This window comes from Sturnira hondurensis, unplaced genomic scaffold (assembly GCF_014824575.4).
Source record: "Sturnira hondurensis isolate 20B ecotype Veracruz unplaced genomic scaffold, ASM1482457v3 Scaffold0019006, whole genome shotgun sequence".
In the NCBI taxonomy this organism is placed as follows: Eukaryota; Metazoa; Chordata; class Mammalia; order Chiroptera; family Phyllostomidae; genus Sturnira; species Sturnira hondurensis.
This window is the reverse complement of record NW_028091637.1, coordinates 13,572,441-13,590,803: the sequence shown is the minus strand read 5'-3', so window position 1 is coordinate 13,590,803 and position 18,363 is coordinate 13,572,441. Positions and strand designations below refer to the sequence as shown.

Genomic DNA, 18,363 nt, shown 5'->3' with positions numbered 1-18,363 from the left:
GAAAAACTCAGGGCAATACCCCTGAGGAGAGTAGATGTAAAAATCCTCAACCAAATACTTGCAAGACCAATTTAACAGCACAGAAAAAGGGTCATACAGCACGACCAAGTGGGATTTATCCCTGGAATGCAAGGATGGTCGAACATACAAATCAGTCAATGTGATACATCACAGTAATAGAGCGAAAGATAAAGATCACAGAATCAGTAGATGCAGAAAAAGCATTTGACAAAACTGAACACCCTCTCATGATAAAAACACTAAAAAACTAGGAATAAAAGAAAATTACCTCAATATAAGAAAAGCTGTATAGGAAAAGCCCATAGTTAACATCATACTCAAAGTGAAAAACTGAAAGCTTTTCCTCAAAGGATAGGAACGAGGCAAGGATACCCACTCTCACCATTTTTACTCAACAAAGTCCTGGAAGTCCTAGCTGTGGCAAGTGGGCAAGGGAAAGAGATAAAAGGCACCCAAATAGGCATGGAATACAGAAAATGATCTCTGCTTGCAGATGACGTGATCTTAGCTTTTTTTCCAATTACAGTTGCCATACAATATTATATTAATTTCAAATGTACAATTTAGTAATTAGACACTTACATAGCTTACAAAGTACATGATCTTTTTGGTTGAAAATCCCTAAAGATGCCACAAAAAAACCCGTATTAAAACTAACAAACAAATTCAGTGAAATTGTTGGCTACAAAGTCAAAGCATAAAAACCAACTGCATTTTTATCCACCTACAATGAAAAATCCCCAAGGAAATTAAGAACAAAACTGCATTTACAGTAGTATTGAAAAGAATAAAACATTTAGGGATAAATTTAACCATGGAGGTGAAAAACTTATACACTAAAAAGTATAAAACAATGCTGAAGGAAATTACAAGAGATACAAATAAATGGTAAGTCAGCCTTGTTCATGGATTGGAAGGCTTAATATTGTTAAAATGTCCACACAACCCAAAGCGATTTAAAGTCAATGTAATCCTCACCAGAATTCCAGTGGCTTTTTTTTTTTTGAGAAACAGAATAAAAATAATCATACTATTCACCTGGAACAAAAGACCCCTAATAGCTAATACAATCTTGAGAAAAAAGAACAAAGCTGCAGGCCTCATACTTTCTGACTTCAAAACTTATTACAAAGCTCCAAACAGTATGGTATTGGCATACAGACAGATAAGAGACCAATGGAACAAAATAGCCCAGAAATAAACCCACACATCCAGAGTCAAATGATCTTCAACCAGAGAGCCAAGACAACGCAGTGAAGAAAGTACAGTCTCTTCAATAAATGGTGTTTCTGAAAACTGGATGCTCACATGCAAAATAATACAACTGGATCTTTATTTTACTCCCCACACAAAAATCAACAGAATGTGTTAAACACTTAAACTGAACTGAAAACGGCGTAGCAAAGAGACAGCTGCGCTCCCACATTCACTGAACCATTATTAAAAATAACCAAGATATGGAGACGGTCTAGGAGCCCATCAATGGATGAATGTGGTTAAAGAAAATGTGGTCTCTATGTAGCAGAACATTACTCAGCCTCAAAAAAGAAAAAGTATTGTCATGTGCTACACATGGTTGACACTGGAGCACATTACAGTGATGAAATAAGCCAGGCCCAAAAGGACGAGGACTGTTCAATTCTGCTTCTATGGGGCACCTAAAGCGGGAAGCAGAAAGGACAATGGTGGTTGCCAGGCCTGCGGAGTAGGGGCACGGGGATTTGTTGTTCCATGGTGCAGAGTTTCAGTCACTCGAGAGGAAGAAGTTCTAGAGATCTGACGTACAACAGCCTTCATACAGTTAACATCATGTTACTGTTCACTTGGAAATTCACCAACTAAAAGGGCAGATGTCATGTTACATGTTTGTGAGTTTGTTTGGGCACATTTTTAAAAAAAGGTGGTTTTGGTGGAAGCCACAGCGACTTGCTGACCGAACGCTTTCTGGACTGTGCTGGTGGTTCACGTGCTTGACCTTCCACAAGCCTCACCTCACGCAGGTGTCATCACCCCCACGTTAGCGGTCAGAAGTGGAGCAGCCAGACCTCGCCCAAGGATGCATGGCTGCTAGGAGGTGCAACTGGAGTTTGTACTCAGGTTGTTAAGACCGCAAAGCCTGTACTTGCCTGCCCACCACCTTTGTGACTAACGCACCGCGGGAGAACTCTCTCCCTCCCTCTCGTTGGTCAGTGACCCAAGTGTAGGGCCTTGTTCCCCCCTGGCTCACCACCACCACTGCCGAACGTTGGGCACTGTAGGTATTCTTTAGATAATGCATGCATTTGCTTCTTATTCTTGTTGACAAAAGCCAAAATTGCACTAAAAATGTTCATGACTGGGTCAAACTTCTTCCAATGTAGTTAATGAAAATTACTAAAGTAGCAAGTCAGCTCACTCAGATTACTCCACTTCTATGTTGGTTCTGCAATTAAAATGTCACCCTACGTGCATTCTGCTCTCTATTCTGCCATACCAAGTACTGGTTCAAAACTTTATAAAGGAATAATCACCCCCAAATAATGCCTCAGAGTCCTCAATTATCCTCCCCAAAGAACTGACAGCATCCTAGGCCAGAAACAAAACAAAAAGCTCCCGTCGATTGGTCAGTAAATCTTCAATTCCTGCATCAGCTTTGCCACCGATCAACTGTGATATGTGCATCATTTATCCTGAGTCTCTCTGGTCTATGAGGCAAGACCTGGAGGCCTGGACTCCCTGTGATTCTGCCAAGAGGGTTCCCTTGATCAGAGGGCCCTCCCACACCTACCTGTCAGGCCAGTGTCCCTGTCAGTTGTGAAGGGCTGGGTCAGGGAGGGCCTGCAGGTCACTGGAAGGACTTGGTTCTTCCTCTGATTGAGCTAGGAAAATCCTTGGAACAGCTCCGTAACCATGGCAGGCTTATGACAAATTCAAAAATGCTATTTAGGGCCCAAGCCGGGTGCAGCAGAGCCACCTGACCTGAGGTGCACTCCTGGATTTGGAGAACTATCACCTCCGCAAGGCAGGAACTGCACGGGTGATGTGTGTCCTCCAGCTTTCCTCCCCTTCTGTTACCCACCCTCCCCTGGCCTCCGCACATACCTCCCCCAGCATTCCTTCGGTAATGCTCCCCACCTTTACCTGCCTGTCAGCACCTGCCCTGTTCCCAGGACCATATGCATACCTATTTGTAGGACCCAGTGCACAAAGCAAATGCAGGGACCCTTGTTCAAAAAGTAAGACTTTCAAGAAAGAAATAGCAGAGCATTAAACCAAGTGCGGGGGACAGAGGGACAGGGAAGAGGGGCCTCTGCCAGTGTTCCTGCCCATTCCTACTCTACCCAAGGCGGCAGATGCAGGCCCCACCCCCACCAATGCAGCCTTGGGTGGAGGTGTAGGGTAACAGCAGCCCTTGACACACTCTACAAAGAACCTGTGCTGGGAGGGCAGCCTTCTAGGGGGCGAGGCCAGCTTCAGGAGGGGGAAGGCTGACACTATAAGAGAGGGCTAAACAGCAACGGTTCTTGTGTGTGTCCTTTGCACTGGGCATTGAGGGAAAGAGACATCAATGGATGATGCCGGTCGGTCGAGGCTTCCCTTGGGCAGGGCAGTCTCCCAGGGAAGTGGGACTGCAGCTGAGCCGGAAGGATGGACAGAGGGCAGATGGAGGGACGCTTACACGGGGAAATGGAAAGTTACAGAGGAAAGCAAGCAGCCAGTGTGTTTGAGGGGCAACGGGGAGGCCAATGTGGCCGGTGGCAGAGGATGTCCCACCAAGTGAGACCAGAGTTGCGGGGGGCAGGCTTCAGCCTGAAGGCAGTGTGGGTGGGGGGCTATCAGGGAATGCTTTGAGGAGTGACAGGGACAGGATGAGAGCTGTGCTCTTGGAAGGCTTGTCTGGCAGTGTATGAAGAACAGAAGGCAGGCTTAGATCCTCATCTGCGCAGGGGTCAGGCTGGTGAGGGCAGGGGGGGCGGGAAGCCACCAGATTAGCTGGGTAGAACCTTCCTACCCTTGGCGGTGGGTCCTCGCAGATGGACAGACCTGAGAGGAGGTGTAGAGCCCATTTCCAGGCAAGCGACGACACACAGGAGAACGGCCCATCCCCGAGACAAAGTTCTCTGGCAGGATGCCTCAAGCCACGTGCATCCCGCAGAATTCCTAATTTTGGAAACCAGACTGGAACTTGTCTCACCAAAATAAACCTAGCCCCAAATATTTACTTTTATCATGATTTTGCAGTTGTGCAGGCAGGAAGATCAACACGAGCCACAGGACGCTGTGCACGTTGCCCACCAGGACAATCCCTCAGGCTGCCCACTGGTGTCCCTTGCTGGAGAAGCTGGCAGGGAGGACAGAAGGGAGTCTCCTGGTAGAACTCACTACTGCTGGCGTGGGGTCGGTCAGCACTGGTTTTCAGCCTCTCAAACATCAACTCTGGGCTTCAGAACCCTTCCAAATTCCTTTTTCACATGGATAAACACGCCTTCCAATGGTGGGCCGGCAACCACAGGGGACAAAAGAGCAAATGGCAAACCCAGAGATGTTTATTTCCATCCTATAAACAGGACACACAGTACTCCTTCTCCCTTTAGGCTGGATAATGGAAACAGCGCCAGCAGGAACTACAATGAACTCTGAATTCCTATCTCGGGAATTTTCAGACAGGGGAAAATCACACCTTGGACTGGTGTGAACGCTATACCTGGCAAAAGGCCTCTTGTTTTTCTTCCCAGGTTTCAAACACAGAAACTCTTCCCTGCTTTGTTTCCATAAGAGAGGGTAAAATATAAGAGTTTACGCTTATTGCCACATTCTGATCAGAAGAGTCATCGGCTCTAATGTGTATGGACAAGTGTTTTCTGATAAATTCAGAAAATTTCATGAAATGATATGTTTGCATTGTGTCCCTCCTACTATTGTAGTTATCCGAGAGCCTAAATGAGTGGTTTGATACTGTTTGGATTTTTGTCTTGGTTTATGTATTGTTTCATTAAATAAAAGCAGAGAAAAGCAAGGAAAACCTAGAAGGCTTGTTTGTATTAACTAGCTTACAGTTTAATAATTCAGATGGAAATATGTGCATTAAAATGTCCCTGTCAACGGCCTATCATTTTTAACTGTACAATTTGAATTCCAATAACAGCATAGCTTTATAAGAAGTATTTTGGGTTATTTGTTCCTTTACTAGGAATTTTCTAGGGTATAAGACCTTTAAGTGAAAAAACATTAACAAAGAAACCGCTCTAGGTGAAAATGCATAAACCACGTATTTCTAAATAAATGCCACACTCTGGGGACTGAACATGGAAGAGAAGTACCACGTGATCCTTCCTACACAGAGTTCCGCTCTGCCAAGATCAGATATTTTAAGAACACACTTGAACTATCAGCTGGGATGGCAGTCCTTTGGAAGTCTTCACAACATTTTCAGGGTTCTCCAAAAGAAGACCTCAGGGCTCCTTTCTCCAACTGACTACTTCGCTGTCACTTTCCGAACACCAGGCATGTGGACACCGACTTCAGCTTTACCTCCTGTATCCCCCACGATCCATCAGTGATCAGGCCGGGGCTCTTCTCCCCATCTGCTCAGCCGTCATCCAGGCCCACGCCGCCGCCCCGCCCTCCCTGGAAACCGTGCAACAGTCTGCTGACAGTTCTTCCCCCACCCACTCTCTCAGACTGATCTTTTCTCATGCAGGTGTGGTGAGGCCCCTTTCCTGCGTATAGCCCTGTGGTGGCCCTACTTGACTCGGACTGGGTTGTTGTAATGTCGCATAAGATCAAGTGACACAGGGAAGGAAAGGATGCTTGCTTGGTGGGCTCACCCTTCTCTGTCCCTGATGGAGGCACTGTCCTGGCCTGTCAAATACCCAGCACTGGCATAGTCCCGCAGGCCTATGGGCCCTGGGCCTGGGCTGGGCGGCAGCCCGGAAGGCAGCCCTGACACCGGCCACGCACTTCAGTGCTTCGGGGCAGCAGGCAGCAAGGCCCTGCAGGTGAGCAGATTGTGTTCACAAGCCTCACTTATCAGTCACTTGTTTGGGACCCGGAATGCCATTTCCCATAAATACCATGTGATAAAGAGTTGCAGGGTGCCTGCACTGGTCCATAAGGCCCAATTTAACCCATAACTCAACAGACCCACATTTGCAAGGAAAAAGAGGAGAATCTATTTAGTAAAGATTCTCCTGAGCAGAGGAGGGAAAATCTCCCAATAGGATGGAGCAATAGGTGTTTCTGGCCTATTTCCTGTCTTGAAATCTGCTTTCACCTTGGGAATCCAAACTGCTACCACTGTCCCTGCTCCCAGTTCCTCAGGGCACTGCTCCCAGACCACTCAGGCTCACTCTGTGGACAGACCCCGGCCTTGATGCTCACAGCCCTGCCAGCCTTCAGTCTGGGGACAGTGCTCAAGAACCAAACTCCAAGTTACCTATAAAAGGCCACTGGATGTGGGCGGCTTCAGGCCCCTCCCCTTGGGTACTCCATAGGGCTGTCCTCCGGCTCCTGCGCCAACGAGAAATCTGCAGGCACTCGAGTGCTCTCCTACCCAAGCCCTGGGAAAAGGCCCTGAAGCACATTTGAACTTGGCAGAGACAAGCCCAAGAAAAGAGGGCACAAAGAAGTAGGATGTCCCAGCCTGACCAGGAGTTGTAAGGACCATGCTCTGACCGTGGGTGTGTCCCCTTCCCCTAGAGTTGAGGCTTCGTAACAGTTCTAAATCAGCATACAGTGTACGTGTGGGGTGGTTGTGTTAGGGGTTGGGATTGCTCTCTTCCATCATTCATTTGCCAGGTGCTGACTAGGCACCAGGAGATGAAAACCAGTTAACTAAGACAATGTTGCCCTCCTGGGGAAACACCCAAACTAGTGGGAGGAGATGGTACACATCCCTACCCACAGTTCAGTCTCTATACTTGGGGGTACTGACTATGCCCTAGGGCAAACACGTCTGGGAGACAGCACCAAGGGGCCACTGCTGTGACAGTCACCAAGCCCAGAGGTGCCACCCCTCCCATGGAAGCAATGGAAAGAATCCCAGACAGCATCTAGCCTGCAATTTCCTTTTCCTCAGGCAAGTCCTTTAGCCAATCAGAAGTACGACTCTGCCATCCGTGGGGGAAAGGCCATGTGCCGGCCACTTCCAGGAGCTGTTGTGAGAGATAAAATAATGGGCAGCAAAGTACTTGGATGGCTACATGGGCGGAGGAGGACTGTCTCCTTTCTCCTCCTGTCTTGAGGGCTCTGATTCAAATCCGTATGGGGTAGGGAGGGCGCTGCGCAGGCTGGAGCCAGGCCCACAGGGCTGAGGAAGTATGGAAGGCAGCCGGGCTCACAGGAGGTTGGGGGCAGGGAAGAGGCTGGAACTGGGCCCAATTATTAGCTCCACTTAAACCTTGGTGAGCTAATCAGACCAAAACATTTGCCTTATTGCAAACAGCAAGTGAAATGCACCACATTAAAACCCTAGTTGCTGAGAGCACAGCAGGTTAAAGTGGATGTGTGATGTGAACCAAACCCTGATCTTCCCTCACAGCTCCTGCAGCCCAGAGGGAGCCTGATGCTGGTGGAGAACCCACTATTTTGAGGAAGGGGAGCCTGGGCCCTTTTCCCATTCCATCCCTCAGCTGCAGGCTCCCGTCTGCTAGCTAACATTCCAGCTCTCGAAACTGCAGCCTCCCACACATTCCTCTGGTTTTGGATTAGAAAATACCGTTGTCATTAAATAATCCCTCAAGGAAACTGTCCTCAATACCTACCCCCTATTTCCTGTCCAGGTTTCCACCTCACACTTCACTTTTAAAATAAAGACGGAGGTGAGAATATATTCAGAGAATCGGTCCTTCTGGGATGTCATGTTAAGTATCAACTTGAGGCAAAATTCCAATCCCGTTTCCCCAGAGAAGGGGCAGGCTTTAAATTCTATCTCGAGGACACTGTTCTGAATGAGGGGTTCTATCCTGGAGCAGCCTCCCGAAAACAACAAAAATCCTCTGCTCTCGAGACCCCTAAACGCACCTCCCCAAGTTCAGGAGTCCATGGTGAAGTGCCTTCCATAGAAAAGTCTCATTTTCAAGCTTACAAATATACGGGGTATCTGTTTTAAAGAAGTGGCTTGTACATGGACACCTACTAGGAAACAGGAAAAGCCAAGGAGCTGCTGTGGGGGGGGGAGGAGGGGAAGAGGGACAGAGGGGAAGGGGGGCGGAGTGCAGGATGAACTGTCTCTACTCAGCCCAAGGCTAGAAAGCCACTGATATCACACAGAATCTTTGTAATAATAAATATTCCGATGGGCACCTATCCTGTTAAATAAAAGGTGTTGCTGCTATCCCCACAATGTCCCCTAGTTTACTCTTCTCATTCAGTACAGGGCCTGTTTCTCCGGCAAGAGTGGGGGCTCCTGGGGGGGCAGAGGACGGTGTTTTCTTCTCGATCTGACCAGGCCAACAGCAGAGGGCCCAGATCACGGGGGTTCATCAGGTTTGCCGGGTGAGCAGTCCCCCTGGTTTCCAAGCTCTTTGTGCTGTTTTTTTATCTAAGACCCTATCTATGTGATGCAGAAAGACAAAACAAACAAACAAACAAACCAACNTGCTGGGGGGGGGGGGGGAGGAGGGGAAGAGGGATGGAGGGGAAGGGGGGGCGGAGTGCAGGATGAACTGTCTCTACTCAGCCCAAGGCTAGAAAGCCACTGATATCACACAGAATCTTTGTAATAATAAATATTCTGACGGGCACCTATCCTGTTAAATAAAAGGTGTTGCTGCTATTCCCACAACGTCCCCTAGTTTACTCTTCTCATTCAGTACAGGGCCTGTTTCTCCGGCAAGAGTGGGGGCTCCTGGGGGGCAGGGGACGGTGTTTTCTTCTCGATCTGACCAGGCCAACAGCAGAGGGCCCAGATCACGGGGGTTCATCAGGTTTGCCGGGTGAGCGGTCCCCCTGGTTTCCAAGCTCTTTGTGCTGTTTTTTTATCTAAGACCCTATCTATGTGATGCAGAAAGACAAAACAAACAAACAAACAAACCAACCCTACCACAATTAAAGAATACAATTTCTTAGTGTCACTGTAAAGCAATGTAAATTCTGGCCTATCCAGTCTCTGTTCGTATTAAATCAAGAGGACCTGTGATGGGAAAACTATGAAGAGAACTGACCGCTAAGAAAACGGAATGTGCCAGGAAGGACAGAATGGAATTACAGTCCTCTGGAAATGTGAGCCCAGACGACACCTCTAGGCTGGAGACTTCAAGAAACACATTAAATGCAGGGAGGTTTGGGAAATATTCCATACGTGTCCCCGAAGGTAGCGAGCCGGTCTGGGAGCACAGGCATGAGGCTACGAAAAGACCAAGCACACCGCACAGGAGGCCTCGAGGACCCCAGCTAGCCGGAGCAGACACAGGGGCTTCCGAGGGTGGCAGCGGCCTTGGCTCGATGAGGAAAGCAATGGGGGCAAGCCAGGTAGGCATGCAAGGAGCTCTAAGAAATTAGACTTGGAGGAATGTTCTGATGCCAGGAGGATTCTTGAGTCCCTTAGGAAAGGCACAGAGAAATGAAGTGACCTGCGTGATGTCAGAGTTGGTTAGAGGCAGATAGAGACAGTCACTTAGCTCTCCAGGCCCTGAGGTCTGTTCTCTTGTTCAATAATTGAACAAGCAGTGCAACTGCTTGCTTCACACAAGCAGTTGTGTGAAGCAAGCAGGCACACAGCCGAGTACACGAGGAGGCTTCTGTTCCCTCTGCAGCGCCCCTCTGCATGCTTCTGGCCTCCTCCCACCCCTGCCTGTGTCTGCTCCCCGTGTCGCCTCACTCAGTGCTTCCCCCAGGCCTGCCTCTACCTTCCTTCTTACTTGTAAGGTCCAGTTCCATGAAGCTTTCTGAAATTCTTCTGTACACACTCCAAACCACGCTTCTCTTCCCAAACCTACTGTGCCTTTGGGCACTCGGCTCAGCTAGCTCTTCTCTCAAATTTCTGCTGTTAATCACAAGAGCACTGAATTTTATACTTGGCTCATTCACGTCTTACTCAATACCATACTCCTACTGCCTGGACACTCAAATTAAGGTTGAACACAGGAGAAGATAAAGGTGTCATCCCTTAACAGTTTTTCTCTGGCTGAGCACAAGAACTGCCTGACAGCTTCTTTATACTCCTTTGGAAGTTCTAAGGAAAAATTTGATGACCGAGTAACACAGTGTACTGAAGAGAAACATTTACTAGGAAAACTATGTCTAGTACACTGTGGTCTGGCATTTGCTGAAAGTCTACATTTCTGACTAGATGACATCAACCTAATAAGGTCTAAATTTATTCATCTATATTGGGATATAATTTAGGACAATTTATCAGCAGATAATTTTCTAAATAATTACAGCGAGAATGTCTAATGCTTTAGGGCAAAGGATGTGCCATAAATATTAAACAGGATATACAAATGCTTTCGTACATTTCATTTGTATGTAAACCAGAGTGGAAAATCCACTTTAAATGAGTAAAATTATTCATACTCTGCTGATTTCTATCTTAAAAGCTACTATAGTTTAGGTGCAAACATGAATCTTCCCTGCCATTGTGAGCTCCCACGGAAAGGAACTGAGTCTTTGTTCCGTCCCTCTTGCATTTGTCCTTCTGTGGATGACGCCCTTGCCCTCACCCAGGCACAGGACCTTGGTCCTCACTAGGTGTCTGCTGACCAAATGAATGTGTGCACTGCCCAGTCAGGAAAACGTCCTGCCTCTTCACCTACAAGGCAATGGGCATCAACGCAATGGGATGAAGTTGGACAAGAATTAGGACATCTCAGTGGGATCTAAAGAAGCAGGCTACTTAGGTATACCCAAACTTCGCCTGCGACTTGTGGCGCCCGGAATGCTATGCCTCTTTTCTGGGCCTCCGTTTCTCTAATTCTGATCTCCAGCACCACCTGCCCTCCCGCTCTCCTGTCGGGGTCGTTGTGCTGAACATCGAGGGTGGTCTCCGGGTTAGTGCTCAGTGCACTGTAAAGCACTGTACTCAGGGCCGCCACATCGAAGTACCACAAGCGGGCTGGCTTAAAACAAGGGGCATTTCTTGTCTCAGAGTTCTGAAGGCCACATGTCTGAAATCAAGGTGTCAGCAGGGCCAAGGGCCCTCCGAAACCTGTGGGGAGAATCTTCTGCCTTGTATCTTCTGGTGTGCACTGGCCATCCTTGGCTTCCGTGGCTTGTAGCTGCATCACTCCAATCCCTGTCTCCATCACCACATGGCATCTTCTCTCTGTGTGCCTCTCTGTATCTCTTCTCCTCTTCTTACAAGGCCAGAGCCACACTGGATTAAAGATTCACTCTTCTCCCGCAAGACTCTATCTTAATTATAGCAGAACCTTGGTTCTCCAACTTAATTCATTCTGGAAGCCTGTTTGAGAAGCAATTTGTCCAAAAACCAAATTGTACTCACACTTGAGCATTCTCTCCTTTGTCTGTCACCTGAGAGACACGTGACAGATAATACTGGCATTGGCATGACAGGGGTATCGGGTCAGGAACCGAAGTGTTGTCCAGCAACCGAACTGTTAGCAATGGGAGATGTCTGAGAACCATGGTTTGACTGTAACTGCATCTGCAATGACCCTATTTCCAAATCAGGTCCCATTGTGAGGTTCCGAGGGTTAGGACTTCAACTTATCTTTTTGCAGTAAATAATTTAATTCCTAAAAAGAGCCATGTGAATATAAGCACCACATTTGAAAACCAGTGAAATAATGATGGATTCGCCATTCAGACTATCCCTTCAGCTGAGAACAGCGAGGAAAGGCAGAGAAGCATTTGAGAGAGGTGAGCCTGGTACTGGGGGACATTCTTCCTCTAGGGATGCCTGCTGCTTACGGAACAGTTGGCTAAGAGGCGAAAAGGCTGAGCAGCACTCTGGACAACTTGCGGAGCTTGGGAAACTGAAGTGGGGGCCCCATTCCTAAAGTAAGGGTGAGCCACAGCAGGCTGGTTCTCACAGGAACCCCTTCCCTCTCAATCCCTGGAACTGGATTACAGTGGTGACAGATTGCCAGTGCTCCATGGCCTGTCGGGGGTAAATATATGTCCTCTCTAAAAGAAGGTAACATCATCCAAGGCCTCAAGTTGTTTGTGTAAATTTTTTTTTATCTGTAACGTTTTACACTCAATCAAAAATAACCAGGTGGATGAGGACACAAGATGATATGAATGGGCCTTGGCTGGTGTAGCTCAGTGCATTGAGCACCAGGGCACATGCCTGGGTTGTGGGCCAGGTCCTCAGTAGGGGGTGTGGGAGGGGCAACCACACATTGTTTCTCTCCCTCTCTTTCTCCTTCCCTTCCCCTCTTTCAAAGAACAACAAATAAAATCTTTTTTTAAAGACTTTATTTATTTATCTTTAGAAGAGAAGGGAAGGAGAGAGAGAGAGAAATATCAATGTATGGTTGCCTGTCATGTGTCCCCTGTTGGGAACTGGCCTGCAACCCAGGCATGTGCCCTGACTGGGAATCGAACCGCAATCGTCTGGTTCACAGGCCCGAGCTCAATCCACTGAGCTACACCAGCCAGGGCCAAATAAAATCTTTAAAAAAAGATGATATGAATGGATTGCAAGTAAAACAATAGGCAATAGGAACAGACTCACAAGTTCCAACATAGAACCGAAAAAAAAAAACTATGCTTAATATGTTGAAGAGTTAAAAAGAGCGAAAAGTTTCTCAGAATACGCCAAACAATACAAAACAAAGAGAACAGATAGAAATGCCGAAACTTTAAAATAACTAAAATTAAGAATTCAATAGGTAGGTTTAACAACAGCTTAAATACAACTTGAAGAGAAAATTAGTCAACTAAATGATAGGTCTAAAGAAAGTATCTGGTTTGAAAATCAGAGAGACAAAAGGATAGAAAATAAAGATGAGAGGGTAGGAGACACAGGGGATGCAAAAAAGCAAAAGAAAAAAAAAGGACCAGTAGATACGCAACTAGAATCACAGGCGAGGATGGAGAGAACTAGGCAGAAGAAATAGCAACCAAGAACGTTTCAAAGAGAAAGAAAGAAGACATCAAGCACAGGTCCAAGATCTTAAGTGGACGAACTCCACACAAGATAAATAAAAAGAAAATGGTACCTAAGCACACAATAAACTGCTGGGCACCAAAGACACAGTCACAATCTTAGAAGCAGCCAGAGGGAAAAAAGACAGATGATTGTTATCAAACGGGTAACGGTAAAATTGACAGTAAATTTCTCAACGAAAATACCGGAAGCCAGAAGACACTGGAATGTTGTCAAAGCGCCCAGAGAAAACATCCAAATGTTTAAAAAACAATAGGCACTACTTTTAAACAAACTCTTAAAGCAGAAATAGCAGCAGTCTTACACAAATTCTTCCGGAGAACAAAGAGTATGGCACTTCCCAACTCATCTTGCGGGACTACCCGCACCACGGCAAAGGTACTACCAAGCAGTAAAACTACAGGCGATCCTTGTCATGAGCATCAAATGTAAAAATCCTTACAAAATATTCAGGAAGTGAATCCAACAATGTATAAAAATGATAATATAATACATCTCAAGCAAATGGATTTAAGGGAGGCAATTCATCCCCTTTACAGTGTAAAGGGGAAAACGCGAACAGATTCAGAAGAATAATTCGATGGAATTCAACCTCTTTTTATGATAACATGCCTTGCAAACTAGGACTAGAGAGGGACTTCCTGGATTAGATAAACGGTATTCACAATGATCTATTGCATTCATCATACTTGATGATGAAATGTGGACTGCTTCCTGCTGAGATCCAGGACAAGACAAGGACGCCTGACTCACCATCTCTACTGAACATCATAATGAAACAAAAAGAGGTATAAGAAAGGCGGGAAGTCTCATTGACAGCTATTTCGATTGTGTGTGCAGAAAATCCAAAAGAATCTTCAGAGAAATTTCCAGACTCCACAATTAGTTGGGAAATATAAGGTCAGTCTGAAAATATTTCTTGGATTTCTAAACACCAGAAATAAACATTAAGGAAAGGAAAAAATTAAGTTACAATTTACATGAATATCCAAATATAAAATGTCTAAGAATAAACTGAAAGACGCAAAACCCGTATGTGGAAAGTCCAAAAGTTTTATTTGAAGAAAATTTACAAGCCCATAAAAAATGGAGGGACATACCATATTCATGGTTTTGAAGATTTAATGCTGTAAAGATGTCAGGTCATCCCTGAGTGGTTTATAGAGTCCATGCACTCTCAATGAGAACCATAGCAGCTTTTGTTTGTTCAATTTGTGGAAACTGGAAACGGAGAAGCTGACTCTAAGAACTGTGTGGGAATGCAAAGGGCCAATAAGAGACTAAAACTTACATAGCAGCAGCGATTACGAAGGTGTAAACTCGGCAAAGGGACAGAGAAATCTACTACGTCTGTTAGAACAGAAGGCCCGGAAAGTCTCGGGCACATCTACGTTCACACAGAGACACCAGAGTTGTTAGGGTTCTGGGGCCTCACTCTCTGCGTAATTCTGGGCAAGGCTCTTCCCTTGTCTGGACTTCAGTTTCTTCACCTACAACATCTGTAATCGGACTAGATCACAAAATTCTGTTTTGAAACCAAAATAAACAGGTTAATAAGTGTTTCCAGTTTGCAGGGCCTTCCCAGTCTTCCAGGAAACCATTTCCACGCTGCTGTCCAGGAAAGGGGGAAAGCGGGGCCTTATACCGTGCCCTGCCACCTGAAGATGTCAGTCCGAAATATTCCAGGGCAGTCTGAGGGCGAAGAGTATAAACCGCGGAGTCTTGCGGTGTTTGCTCATTCGGGAGGCAGACAAGGTAGTGCATGAGTCAGGCAGGCCTTGGTTTTTCAATACTGTTTGTCACTTCTATGTCTATCAAGTTTCTAATCAAACTCTTTACGCTCTCTGAGCCTCAATTATCTGTGAAAGGACAGTTACTGTGAAGATTAAACTGACTGATGCTTGTGAAGCACTCAGGACAATGTCTAATTCCTAGTAAGCATTTAAACAGTGAAAGCCATTATTGAAAATATAGTGGGGCTGGGCTGGGTGTTGGGGCCATTTCCTAATGATGGAGACAGATTAACGGAAATAAGAAACCAGACTTGTGAGGGTTTATCACACTGTGCCTCATGTGTGGTTACTGTTTAACAAATATCTGTGGAAGGGAGGAGTTACTAATTTACCAGGCTCTCTCACCAATCCTGTAGTTAATGTCCCCTTGTTTATAGCGTTAGGCTTGCTTTGAAATGATAATTGGATTCCTAATACATTTCTGCCTTCCATTAAAGACTGGGTTTGCTCCCAAGGCCCTCAACCACCCCCACCTCACACAACCACCCCCACCCACCCTCCCATCCACCTACCTCTGGCTTCAGCTAACATCTTTCCCCTTCTTCCCATCCTGAATGTATGGGGGGCCCTGTGCCTTGTAAACGTGTGCTTTCCTGAGGGTCCATCTTACCCAGAGAGTCCTCACCAGCCTATAAAGGAAATACTTCAAAATCAACGAAACGCTGGGTACTACAAAGCCATATTGTAGAGCTTAACACTTTAGCCCTGAAAACAACTGCCAGGAAGGGAGAAGTGGCCAGGCCTGACCACAGGAAGGAGTGGGCCTTCCTTGATGAAACAGTCGTATGACTCTTGGACCTGACTAAGTGGCGGTGTGCTGAATGCCCCCAACCCCTAAAACACTGTAAACCGAGGTGCGTTTAAAGTCACAGATGAATGTGTTATACTGTCAATAACGGAAGAGGTTGTCCTAGTGACAGTTTTTTACTTGCAAGTATATGAGAATCCTGCTCTTCCCTTTCACTGCAGAGGGTCACACCTGCCCCCGTGGTGTTTGGACAGCTTCCTGATTCTTGCTGTTGCCCTTCCTCTTGTCCTCCCCAGTTAAGAGAACCTGAACCTGCTTTGAAAATCTAAGAACATGTTTTTTAAAACCCCATTTTCTCCAATGTTACTTTGTCCCTGTTATTTGTCAAATGCTCTTCTTGTTGGATGTTCAGTGGGACTGGCAGCCGCTAATCTGCACCCCAAATGAAGGGGTCATTGTTCAGCCATCCCTCCCTCGGCCTTCTCTGTTCCAGCCACAGAGCACTACTTCCCTCCAGGGTCTGCCCTCTCGGGCCTTGCTGGCCCTCCTCTGAATTCATTCCCAGTTCTCACTGAGTAACCACAGGGAAGTCATCGCCCTGCAGCCCAGACTCAGTTTCTACTGCAAAGTGTTATCAAAAATTGTGACCCCCTCGATTTGGACAACCCAAAGAGTAACTGCACTCTGACTGAGTAATCGGTCACCTCAGCAAAGCGCACTGTGGAAAAGTGAACGCAGCAGCTGCTGGGATCACACCTAGGACTCATCCCTTAGATTTCCTGAGTCTAGCAATAAGCCAAGGCAGTCTCCTGTGAGAAACTGTTCTGAAAGAGGCAAGGACATTAAGTGACCTAAATCACCTACATGCTCAATGTAAGCTCCACATCTGTCCAGCACCCTTGGAAGATATGGAACAACACCATCATCTGACAAAGCCCTCTGTACATAAAACAGGGCAGACGCTGAAACTGTGCACACAGGGCCGGAGCCTTGACCTTGGAACCACTGGAGCGTGAGCAGAGCCGGAGCCCACAGCTCACCTCCCCCAGACATGAGGGCCCACATTCACATGTGGTGAGCTCACACCTCTCGCCCTGCGGAACGGAGTCATTCAGCCTCGGTGTGTTTCCCTGGGACAAAGGGACATCTATTTCAGCAGCAAGCAAACTTTTTCACAGAACATAGCCCTGCATTTTAAAAATCAAAGCCAATGAAAAAAAAGTTATATTTTACAATACATTTTTAAGGAATATATCTACTATACTATTGATGCATATTCTTCATAAATACTACATACTTATAAAGGGCTGAGCTATTTCACCAAATCACCTTTAAATCGAACTTCCAGATCTCTAAAATGCAGTCCAGCCTCTGAGTACCATAGATTCAAATGGGGTTTTGCAAATGAAATCTTAAGACCTCACTCTATCCTAAGGTTACTATGTGGCCTAGATTTCGGTTAATGCTTTACTCACCCAAGCTCAGTTAAACCTTACAATAATCCTGGTAGGTAAGTACTATTAGTCTCTCATTTTACGGATGAGGAAACTGAAGCCTAGACAGGTTAAGCTGCTTGCCCAAAATCATATAGCTAATAAGCGGAGCTGCATTTAGAATCCTGGCGGTCTGGCTCCAGTGCTTGTCTTAACCATTCTCCCCAGAATGTGAAGAGAATGGGAATGTGGGAGGCATTCACTTTGTGGGAAACAAAAGTTTAATGTTTAATCAGCCTATGTTTAAATAATCCATTAGCGTCAGTTCACGGGCACCGGGATCCTGAACTCCAAGTGATGGCGACTTGCTGTCTCTCGCTTCATTCCCTCACCACTGGCGGGAGCTGGCGTCAGGGCCCTGCTCAAGGTCACACAGCCCGTGACTGTGACCCGTGAGGGCCTAGTGGAGAGGGCCAGCCTTTCTCGATGCAGGAGGGATTACAGAAGTGAGGTTACCCATCCAGGACTATTTCTTTCCCTCCCACTGCTGACTAAAAGAACAACACCACACCAGGAAAAACAGGAAGCCGGTTACCAGATACGCCAGAACAACAACTCCGCTGTTCTGAGCCACTGGCAAGAAAAGAAGCACAGCCCTGTCCCTGGGCCTCCTGCCTGGGAGGAGACAGCCAGCCCCAGGGCAGTGTTGGGCAAGCCACAGGAGTCATTCCTTCTAACCAGCCACTTGGCCACCCCGGGCAGCCTGCCAGACTCAGAAATGTGGAGGGCGAGGAGGGGGCAAAGGGTCCCTGTTAACGGGGCCCCCACCATGCCGCTGTTTGTTCACGATCCCAGCCCCACACCTGGAACGAGGGTCCTAATTTCCACGGCAGAAGTGAAAACAGTGAGGCTCACAGAACTTGACTAGTTCGCGCAGCCAAGGCATCACGGGTGGGGATTGGAACTTGGCTTTGTCTCCTTTCGAAGGCTTCAATTGGATGCATGTTTCTCCTCGTGCTGTGCTGTAAAATTTCTTTCTCAAGTTTAACCCACAGGGTATCTTGATTTTTATCTAGCCACCAAGGTAAACAAAAACACCAATGAATTAGCATCAGTTCCTTTAAAGAAAAACACTTTGTGCAACAACAACAACAACAAAAAATTTAAGGGACACACGAAATAGTTGCAGAATTTTGACAAAGATTAAATACCAATATTGGGTAAAGGCTGCAGGCAAATTGAAAAGTCCAAGATCACCCCCCATAGTAATATAAACAGATATACTAATCTCTAGCAAACTCGAAAAAATTT

At 46.5% G+C, this 18,363-nt stretch overlaps 1 protein-coding gene across 3 annotated transcripts in view; it reads right to left on the bottom strand.

Annotated features, from left to right (window-relative positions):
* CTDSPL (CTD small phosphatase like) overlaps positions 1–18,363 on the bottom strand; it is a 115,371-nt gene that overhangs the window by 50,424 nt on the left and 46,584 nt on the right. The window contains exon 1 of one of the 3 annotated variants that reach the window (XM_037070777.1): positions 9,861–9,894. The exons of the other annotated variants lie outside the window; for them this stretch is intronic. Within the exon in view, the coding sequence (XP_036926672.1) occupies positions 9,861–9,879 (19 nt within the window). The 5' untranslated portion in view covers positions 9,880–9,894. Of the gene's footprint in view, positions 1–9,860; positions 9,895–18,363 lie in introns of those variants that run through there. 3 annotated transcript variants of the gene reach the window in all.